General features: G+C 38.4%; 1 protein-coding gene across 1 annotated transcript in view; it reads left to right on the top strand.

Moving 5' to 3' along the window:
• The first annotated feature begins 9120 nt into the window (after positions 1–9120).
• ATP7B (ATPase Cu transporting protein 7B) overlaps positions 9121–11218 on the top strand; it is a 60780-nt gene continuing 58682 nt past the window's right edge. The window contains exons 1-2 of the mRNA XM_051219312.1: positions 9121–9292; positions 10739–11060. Coding sequence (XP_051066171.1) covers positions 9182–9292; positions 10739–11060 — 433 coding nt within the window. The 5' untranslated portion in view covers positions 9121–9181. The remainder of the gene's footprint in view (positions 9293–10738; positions 11061–11218) is intronic.

Raw genomic sequence — 11218 nt, 5'->3', positions numbered from 1 at the left:
AAATTCAAGGTTAATAGCGAGTACCAAAAGACCTTGACAACAAAAAAGCTAAACAAATTCTCAAGAGTTGGTAACAGTAATACTCTGCTTGACTTGTGGTGTGTATTACAGCAAACCACTGATTAAATTATTTATTAAAACAACTGAGCGCTTCACTAATGCAAAGTTTAGTCCCAATATATTTTCCTTTCACAAACTTCTATTTTCGACCATAGGAAACTATCCTGAGTTTAAATCTCGGTAGTTTACCTTTTTTTAGTTTTACCACAGTAAGTAGTTGAATATGGTCTCGCCTCAGCCTATTATCCAGTCATTATAATTTTCCAAGTCGACTCTACTTTCAGTATATTTTAGTGGCCCTAAATCTGGATTCATTTGGATTGCATGAATGATTGCTATCGAAATATACATTTCGTCAATCCTCGTATATGATTATCGATTTCACTCGCGTTAGTAAATAACGGAATTAAATGTGTCAAATACGAAAATGGATTTTGAATGCGTGAATCTCATACAATCATCGATCCAGACAAACGATCGGAGAAATGAAATGATGAGGATTGTTGAAGGTGCGTGGGCCAACTCGATTGAATCAAACATCAATCGATATTTATAGCCACACTAAAATAAGTTACGGACATGTGATGAATAGGATAAGTCGTGCACACACGTACGCTCATATAAAAATACTGACAAGGTCAAAATACGATTTAAGAAGAATAAATAGATTGGTCTGGCCACAGGCTAAAATAACCTTTTTGCGCAGCAGTGTATTCGTGGGTGATAATAAAAGAGTCATGTTATGTGCGTGTTCACAAACCGGAACGAAAGGTCAAAGTTTGTTTTTTTGAAGGAAAATTTTACAGGTAATAGTTGTAACTGTATAAATTGTAAGGATCAATGAAAATTGCAAATAGTACCAAAACTAATTACAAAGAAGTCCATTTTAACTATCCCCAAAAAAATTTCTTAAACTTTTTCATTACCCGTTTTATACGTCTTTAGTGTATTGCTTTTTTGTTTCAGAGTCTCGGACTTATGGAAGAGTTTATCTAACAAATCACATTGCACCATGGTCACGAAGATCTCATACAAGCGAACAGAATACTGTTCTGCTGTTATCTGCAGTATTCAATATGACAAATGCAAAGGTTGGTTTCACGAAGGATTCACAGATCTTACAGTAACTGGTAACAACAGACTTATTGGGTCAGATGGCATGTGGGTATTTGACATATTCAACATGAATGCTGAGAACTTGCTGAGCAACATCATCATTCTCTCGACAAATCTGCGAAGAATACTTACCAACGAATTTGAGAAAAGGTAATCCTGAAGTAACGGAGAGGGACTTTGACAACATTAGTATTGATGAAACAAGCATCGACACTAGTGAGTATACGCTGAAAATTAACACCTTCATAACATCGACCGTCTTTCTTGGTAGCACAAAGAATGTTCACTCAAGATTTTATCAGTCTTAACTAATTTGTACGTTGCCCTGGATGTTTGTCTAATATCTCGAGACATTTAAGTTGGTGTCATCTCTACGTAGCCCACTGTTTGCATGGATTACGGCAATCAGATGCTGAACAGGTCAGCCAGCGATTTTTGTCTCAAACTCACCCATACGGGGAAATTTCAATCTTCCTAGAGTCAAATTCATTGGCCTCAAGTACATTGGAAGCGATAACTCAGTCTCATAGATGATCTCGAATTATTTGAAAGTTAGCAGCTGACCGGAGAAATAGTCAGACGCCATCACGCTTAGACTGTATTTTTACAAACGAAGAATTAACGATCGATAACCTTTGAATCCTGGCCCTCCTGGTGAAAAGTGATAATGTCGTCATATCATTTCCTTTTATCAGTAAAATTGATCTATAACATCCTACTAACAATAGGTGTTGTAAGTAAAAATGGTTAGATCTGCTAGCTTTACATTTCGAAGCTTATCCTTAAATCGATGTAGACGCTCACCTGGGCTTCTCACAGCACACGATCTAATATGCAACGAAATTCTTTTCTGAAGAAGGTCCTCCAAAGTTTTAAGGAACCTATAGTCATCAAGAATCGCACTCATCAAATGCTAAGATGCATAAGGTACCACTGTGTTGAATGTAGACGGACTAATGACAAACGCAAGTATAGGCAATTAAAAACAACAAAGAATCAATGCACATAGGCGACAAGTGAAGACAGGTTTCAGTATTAGATAAAGTTAATCATAAAATTTGTCTCCAAACCGACAAGTTTGTTCCGTCGAGCAGCCTCTCTTCAACAAGCCAAATACAAGGCCAAAATGTCCCAACCAACAGCCACGGTGACACCACCAACCTTCTGGAAGAACATTTCAACAGCCACATACCAACTTTATCGACTAGCGCTTCATCCGCAATTCGGCTGGACCCTCATAAAAGATCCTGAGCTCTGATTTTGTGTACCAAAAACTGCAGCATCCAAACGAGGACCTTCCTCCTAACCCGGATATGGTCCATCCTGCCACACTGGGAGAGGAGGTTTCAATCTTAGCAAAATTATCAAATGTAGTGTTTCGTATTCGGTAAGCTAAGGCACGGCCCCAGAAAATTGTTAACTGACTCGCATTACATCGAATTACGAAGCAGACTGACGTCGAGGACCTTCAGGCTGCCAAACTGTAGCACTTATATCACTGCTCATAAAAATTATGGAGTATCTGATATGCAACGGTCAACCTAACTATCTACCATCCATAAACTTCTTCGCACCCCAACAGCACGATTTCAGGAAGTGTTACTCTTGTATGACCAACCTATTGATCGTGGATGACAGATGGGCAAACATCCTTGATCTCAAGGGGTAGGTAAACGTTAATCACGTTGACTTCTCAGAGGCCTTCGATGTGGTCAGTCATACTCCTTATCAATAAGCCCAAAACGATCAGGCATTAAGCCACCACTAAATGATTGGTTTATCTTATATCTAAACGATCGAACATTTAAGTTCAGGGTAAACTTCAATTTTTCTCAGGCTACAGAATTTCCGGGCGGCCTCCCTAAGGGTTCAGTACCATAACCTCTTCTTTTCTTAATTTATATAAATGACCTTCAGAAAGTATGGTTTGATTTATTAATTTTCACTGACGATGTGAAACTCTAGATAGAAGTATGCAACCAAAATGTTGAGCTGGCACTTTAAGAGGATCTAACTCGAATTCACCGTTGGACAGACAACATTAAGCTTACCTTTAACACTTCAAAGTGTTAAGTAGTCATCTGAGACATGTTACACACAACGAACATAATTTAGATAACTCCACTCTGGAGGTATCCCAAGTACAAAAAAGTCTAGGAGTGTTGGTTTCTTATGATCTAAAGTCTTGAGCTAACTGCGACAAAAATGCCTCCCTAGTAAAACTAGCACTCGTAACTTTGAGGCGCCTTTTGGTGACTACGACGGTATTAACTCCCACATAATCTTTAACAGTTTTATTTAACTCCACATCGAGTATGTAAACGTGTTTCTTCACCAACTTCGAAAGGATAAGGATGCAATGTAACATATCTAACCGCCAGCCACGAAATCAGTTCGAGGACTGAAATTCAAGTCTGATGATAAACGTTTCAACTCACCAAACATTTACCCGTTAGAGTGTAGGCGTATAGAGGTGGCCTTCTAATGACGTACAGCATACAATACACTCCTAGGCGTCTTCTACTTAAGCTCAGTCCCAACACAAACCTCGAGGATAAGATCAAGAAGTTTGAGACACAACATAGCGGAATGTATTGTAGGCAAACGTTCTTGGCCTTACGAGTAGTAAAATGCTGAAATTCGCTGTCGGCTTAGCTAGCCCAACAGAGTTCCCAATATTCCTTTAAAAGGTAACTTGACATATTCTTAAGGAATAAGGACATTATTTCGTCATCATTTACTAATGGTTTTTATTCTTAATCGTCAAATATACGTGCTCAAAAATATGAACATGAACTCTTCTCTATGTTCTTCCAGTGTGTGCGTGCTTTGCCACACACATTAAAATTGATAAGTGCATTTGGAGGTTCTGAAAACAGAAGAGCCGTCAGTTAGTAGAATTATTGTCTAGTTTGTTATTAGTACTGCTATAATACTAGATCTAATCCTAAAATTGTGTATCTGCCATGTGGTCTACCTAACCTATGAAATCTTATGTGGTAGTCTCATCATATGGATAAACATAATAAGTAAAAAGTGCAAATTGACAGTGTGAAGACACATGTACTAGTTGTAATAAGAATAACAAAGACCTTAATCAATGTTTCACAAGAGGAAATAAGTCAATGACGTAAAAAATGTGAACGCTTAGATAACAATCATAAAAACCATAAAAGCTAATTGGAAAGCGAAGAGTGGATCTTAGTGAAAGAAGAACCGGGAGTTGAAGAAAAATAAGTAAGAACAGGGTATCAAGAATAATAATAAGACATCTTATTAGGTCCACATTACTTCCACATAAGATTTCATAGGTTAGGTAGACCTCATGGCAGATACACAATTTTAGGCTTAGATCTAGTATTATTTCTTATGTCGTCTTCGCCCTATTGACCAAATTTCTTACCATTCCTCACGATTATTGCGTAGGCTTTCCATCACTGAATTCACATTGTTTTTACATGGAATAGTGTTCGGACCCAGGCAGGTTAATCTTTCAGGCATTTACCGATTCATGAGACGATTCTGTAGTCCACTAATATCTGTTGACCTTCTGGTTGTGGTTGCTTACTTACTCACTTGCGCTCGTTGTTTCCAATGAAGCATAAACCGCTGACCAGCCTTCTCCAACCCTTTTTGTCGTGGAGTATCCTTTCTAGTTCTGTCCAATTGTTGTTTACTCCTTTCATGTCTATCACCATTTCTCGGCGTAATGTGTTTATTGGTCTTCCTCTTCTCTTTTGGATTTGGGGATTCCAAATAAAGGCTTGCATTGGATGCTATTTTTGATGTGTCCTATCCACTTCCTGATTTATTCTTTCACAGGAGTCCGTTTTGTTCTCTCCCATAGTAGGCTGTCACTGATAGTGTCTGGCCAACGAATCTGAAGTATTTTGTGCAGACAGCTGTTAACAAACACACCTATCTTCTGGATGATTACTTTCATAGTTCTCCAAGTTTCCGCCCCATACAGTAGAACTGTATTGACATTCGCATTTAAAATCCTGAACTTGGTGTTGGTTGACAATTTTTTGAGTTTCGGATGTCCTTCGATTATGGATATACTGCTCATACCTTTCGGACACGCACCTTCACATCCGCATCAGATCCCTGGTTGTGGTTACTAACAGATGTCGCTATTGCTATTATCGTTGTCTGTATAACTCTGGAGAAGAATGGGCCACCCACCAGGATTCTCCAATCAACTCCATCCGAGGCAAACTTTCCCAGTTGTTCCAAAATGCCATTTATCCTTTTTATGTCCGCTTCCGATTCCCGACGCCATGTGTTCCTTGGTTTTCCTCTTTTCCGTTTCCCTTCAAGATCTCTAGTTGGCGTTTGCCTCGTGACACAGTCTGATAATTACCACGACGAATGTCCTTTATACCTCCATCGTCTTCTCCTGATTTCATCTTCAATTGGAAGTCGGCCTGTTCTCACCTACAGTAGGCTGTTGCCGATGGTATCCGGACAACGGATATTGAGTGTCTTGTGTAGACAATTTTCCATAAATAATTGTGGCATTTTGATGATGGCTGTGGTAGTTCTTGATGTTTCAGCTCCGTACTGTAGAACTGTCTTGACGTTCGTATTGAAGATTGTGACTTCGACATTGGTTGACAGTTGTATTGAGTTCCTCATGATCTTCGATTATATGAATGCGGCTCTTGCTTTACCAACCCACAAATTTGCGTCTGTATAAGATCCTCCTTCTTCATTGATGTTGCTGCCCAGACACTTGAAAGTTTTCACCTCTTCCAGAGCTTCTTCATCGAGTGTGATTGGATTTATGTTCTCTTTGTTGTATATGGAGATCTTGCCTTATCTCCTATGTATGTTGAGGCGTACTGATGTCGAGGCTGTTACTACACTAGTTGTTTTCATCCGCATTTGTTGGTGTGAATAGGATAGAAGAGCTAGGTGATCTGAGAAGCTCAAATCATCCAGTAGCTTCCAAACTGTTAATTTTATTCTGTGCTCCTCTCAGATGAGGTCTTCATAATCCAGTCGACCACCCGAATAAATGGAAAGGGGGAGAGTAAGCAGCCTTATTTGACTACAGTCCTCACTTGGAATGTTTCTGTCGTCTGTCCTCTATTCACCACCCTGCAGTTCAGTTCGACGTATAAACCCCGTACGATGTTGTCGATTTTCTCAGCTACTAACATCATAGTGTCAAAGGCGTTCCCATAATTTTCTCACATCCTAACTGTTAAACGCCTTCTGATAGTCAAGAAAGTTGATGTGTGGTGACAAGTTCCATTCGGCTGATTGCACAACAATGGTCTGTAGTGTCGCCATGTGTTCTGTAAGCAATAGATCCTTGAGGAAGTCAGCTTAATGATCTCGAATCAGGGTGTCTACTGAATCTTTCATATGCTTCAGCAACACACCGTTGAAAACGTTTCTTGGTACCAATATTAGTGTGATACCTCTACAGTTCTCACATTTGCTCAGATCTACTTTCTTTGGTATCTTGATGAAGTCTCCTTCTTTCGAGTCTGTTGGCACACGTTTTTTCTCCCGAATTTTCCCGAATTGCCTGATGGCTATCCTGATCTCTCCCACCGTTTATGGAGTGACTTATGTAGGGATATGGTCTGCCGAACTGTTCGTGTAGAATATTAATAGCTTTAGTATAACCTTCTTCTGGTAATAAAACACAGTGCTCTATAGCATCCTTTGCTATGCCGGAGATATGGAGTGCTAAAATGGCACGGGATTCCGGAGTCTAGCTACAAAAGCATATTGACCTATTTGATGTTATTAACTGCTTTAATATAACCTTCTTCTGGTAATAAAACACAGTGCTCTATAGCATCCTTTGCTATGCCCTCACAATAGTGTATCAGGTACATTAATTTCTGAGTGTCATCATTTACTCTGTCGGCTATGTTAGCCTTGAATCCCTGTATGAACGTCCAAAATTTCAGAGGGCTTCCGTCAAACTTCATGACTTCTATCTTCGGTAAACTGGCTGTCATAAATAGTGACTTGACACTATCCACCTGTGCTTTGAGTTGCATTTCATCGCTCGGATATCCAGTTGGTTGAGTGAGGTAGGTCCGTAGTATTACGATCTACTTCGTTATTATCACTGCTCTAACAATAGACTACAGATCCTGTATGTGTGTTCCGGAGATATGGAGTGCTAAAATGGCACGGGATTCCCGAGTCTACCTACAAAAGCATATTGACCTATTTGGTGTAACTTTTCAACATTTAGAGGTTCAGTGTACGTTTTAGTGAAATGTTTGATGAAACCAGAAAGAAATCTCTTGACCTCAAACAGATGGCACCGTTGGTTCATGAAAATGAAGTCTTCGGCGAGGGGTTTGTGATAGGGATGGAAGAAATACCAAGAGACATGGGTATTTGACTATGAAAAAAATCTCTAGTGTTGTTAGAGGTATGAGAGGAATTGATGCTTCCTGATTGCCCATTCTGATAAACTAAACTAGCAGTGAATAGGTCTTTATTAAGGGTCGTGGCACATTCACAAGGGAGTGGGTAGTTACCTGTTTGAACACACATAGCTTTTCAACATTGAAAACATAAGAATATAGGAAATATAGTGCCTATACGAAATGAGGAAGTGAATGAATAATTGAGCTCTATTGTTGTTTGACTTCAACTCTTAACTAATCAACCCAAGCTGTTACAAATGTACTTAGGCAAAGAGAAAAGCATGACAAGCACAAAATCATTGTAACATAATGCGTAAAAACCGACTAAATACGTTGCACACTGAGAGATGCGAATTTACTGCTCCCTTTCGAATATGGAAGTTTATTGTCTCCTTTTTACTCCTAAATGGTAAAAGTACTATGAGGCGTATCCGAAAGCGAGCAACAAGATCAGTTAGTGAGTCGGAATTTGACTTATGAGCAGCTCTTCAAATCACTGGATATTAATCATTTGAGTTATAAGGGGCTCAGAGCCGTCTTCCATTCATCAATTTTATGAGAGAGTTGAATTATCTTCCTCGTATTCCGACTAATATTTTGGCTTCTATTAACATTCGACCAATGATTACTCCTTTCTTTCACATAATTCATTAAATATAAGTGCATTTTCAGCCTTTAGTAAATAATGGACCCTCACACATCTTTAACATACTTTTGTTCTGAGTTATTACATTTCGCGAGTGTCAGGTTTTGGAGAGATGTTTACGACAAACGTGATAAGCTAGCATGTCAGGAATATATGACTCAGCTTCTCAGTTGTAGTATGCCCTCAAATCTTCGAAATTCAAATTGTTACATTTGCGACAAGTCTTAAATTGCATACTCAATTAAGGTCATTCCACCTAAAATTGTCATTAGTTGCGAAAGATCTAGTTAACTTGATATCCCGTACTTTCATGTCTTCTAACGGAAAAAATGTCTTTCGGGAAAACATTGCTTCGGAAACTTTGAAGCTCGCGTGCAGCCACAATTATTTACCATTTAGCTTTCGGCACTTTTATGGGACCTCGTAAAGAGTATGGAAAAATTGTGTTTCCTCCTTAACTTCAAAGAAGTGTACCAGAAGGCAACTGAATACATCAGTCGTCGAACCAAGATTCAAGCCTTCCAACGGAAAACTATAATGTATAAACCCTTGAATTTTTTAATACAGGCGGCTGAAGACCGATAGTCTTTTGTATTACATCACCTTGGACTCTCCTGGAATACCTACTTGAATGCTATTGAGACCTGAATTTTGGGAAATACTAGGAAGTTAGGTGTTGACTACAGTTACTTGTACCGTATGAACAGGTTCTAAACCTTATGGCTAGTAAAGTCTTCGAATCCGCTACCAGCTGAAGTGGTTCAGATAACTTATCAAGAGCCATACAAGATATATTCATACGGATCACTAATAATCAGAGGGAAACTAGCCTATAGCTTCTCCCATTTCGTCCATAATAATTTGATTCGCTTAATTGACCTTAAGTTTGAGCGGAATTTCAAGCCACCGGACTACACGGTCAGTCGTAGGCTTTTAGATTCAATGTTGTCGAGGTATGAAGTTAGTCAGGTTTTCTACCATATCTATTCGTGGCATGACGTGCAATTCATGTGTCCAGCTTATAGAATCAGTCATCAACAAGCAGTTCAATGTGATTTTTGTCAATGTAAGTTATATTTCAAGACTTATAATTGTAAATCATCTTTCATTTGATCCTGTTCTCACTTTTTTGATTTCTTAAATGCTGGACTCTATATTTATGGTTAGGCTTTTCGCGCAAAAATGCGTTGAACCTGTCGAAGTTGTGGGTTTTATCCAAGCTGCGATGTGTACTGTTACATTTGAAGGAATTTAACAAGTAAACATTAAAGGGAGAAAACATAATATCGTTAACGGCTACACATTTTGTACAAAGTAGGTTGTTCGTGTCGGTAAGGGCGTAGTTTTTGTGCAATCAGCCTACTTTTTTATCATAATAATGGTAATGAACATTTTATAGGGAAATCCAAAAAATAAAATATAGAAATACTGAACCACTCTGTGCCGATTCTTCACACAGGTTGCAACAGTTCAGTGGCAATAGCAAGTTATTCCTGAAGCTCAGATAAAATAGTGGTCGGCTGAAACTTTCGAAAACGTTACTGTTTTTAAAACTCGTTACATTTCGAGATATTGACGCTTACTACTGGTAGATTGGTAAGTCAGGTAGTTCACTAGTTTTGATCACAGCTGCCATCACGCGGTGTCCAGGCATGTCTATCATGGTAATCTCGTCACCTTTTGTCTGCTGGAACATTTGTCCTCTGAGTTCTTACCGTAACAGACACGTCAGTTGGAGAGCGATAAAACTATTAGTAGATTTCAGATACAAGGGAAATCGTATGCTTTTGACTTCAGCGATGTTTTTTGCTTATAGTCAGTACCTCCATGAGTAATAATTTCTTGAAAACGACAAAAGGAGCTGTAGGCGGATCTCATTTAACTATGATCATTTTTTATGATCGCAAAGCCTTAAGTAAATTTTCAGGTTATCCAGAACAATGAGAGTTTAGTAAGCTAACATACTGATCAACTCTCTAGGGTGCAAATGCATCTATTCGATTCCAGAAGGTCGGTGTATGTGTTGTTTTACTTACGGGCGTTTGTATTTCATAAATACTTAGGTTTGCGGCTCAAAATCGTTTGCAATTGCTCAGGTGCATACATTCTTTGTCTTCCATCAAATTCTGAGCCTCTGATTTCCTCACAACTATTTTTTTTGTTTTTAGTTCGTCAGCTTGTATTTTCTTTAATTGTATCCTCGATCCTTAATCTTTTCTATCACCACTAGTATTGTTACTACCTTTAACACTATGGAATTTGACCTGATATTTTCATCTCTCTGTCCTAATGGTGTATGATAACCTGAACTGATGTACATACGTACTAAATTTTACGTTGTGACTGGTTAACTGAAATAGTCCCCTGTATAGTTTGGGTAGTTTTTGGCTTCTTTGTTTGGTGTATCTGTAGTTATTGAATATTTAACGATGCTGTTGTTTGGATTTCCAGAATGTATCCTGGATTTTAAGTCAGTACATTTTATATCAAATTCTACTAACTTTTCATCCAGGTCTCCCTTAAATTTGAACGCGCGATTATTATCTACGATGAAGAAAGCAGTATCACTCCTGAGTGTCTTGCAACCACCGTCAATAATATGGGTTTTGAAGCTAAACCAATTTTTTACGAAATGGAGACATTTCCTGATTGTTTGGATAAAACCAGTGGTAAAGCTTTAGAGACGTGTTTATATGTTGAAGACCTCATTTTCACTGACTGTGAAGATAGGATTAATCAATCTCTTGTATGTTTACCTAATTTAGTCACTTTTCGGATTAATACATCATCATCTACTGTAGAAATATGGCACTTACAGCAAGTAACAACATCTGGTAAGTTATTTATTCATTCGTAAAGTGTGTTGATGCCTTTAAAACGCTAAAAATAGAAATACTACAGTAGGGGATACTATTCACATCTTCAAGTGACAATGACATGTTTATAGTTCTTGCATAAATGTCGATCATACTGCTTAACTAAATGAAAAGAG

Source organism: Schistosoma haematobium, chromosome 4 (genome assembly GCF_000699445.3).
Source record: "Schistosoma haematobium chromosome 4, whole genome shotgun sequence".
Taxonomy (NCBI): Eukaryota; Metazoa; Platyhelminthes; class Trematoda; order Strigeidida; family Schistosomatidae; genus Schistosoma; species Schistosoma haematobium.
This window is presented reverse-complemented; position numbering and strand designations above follow the sequence as displayed.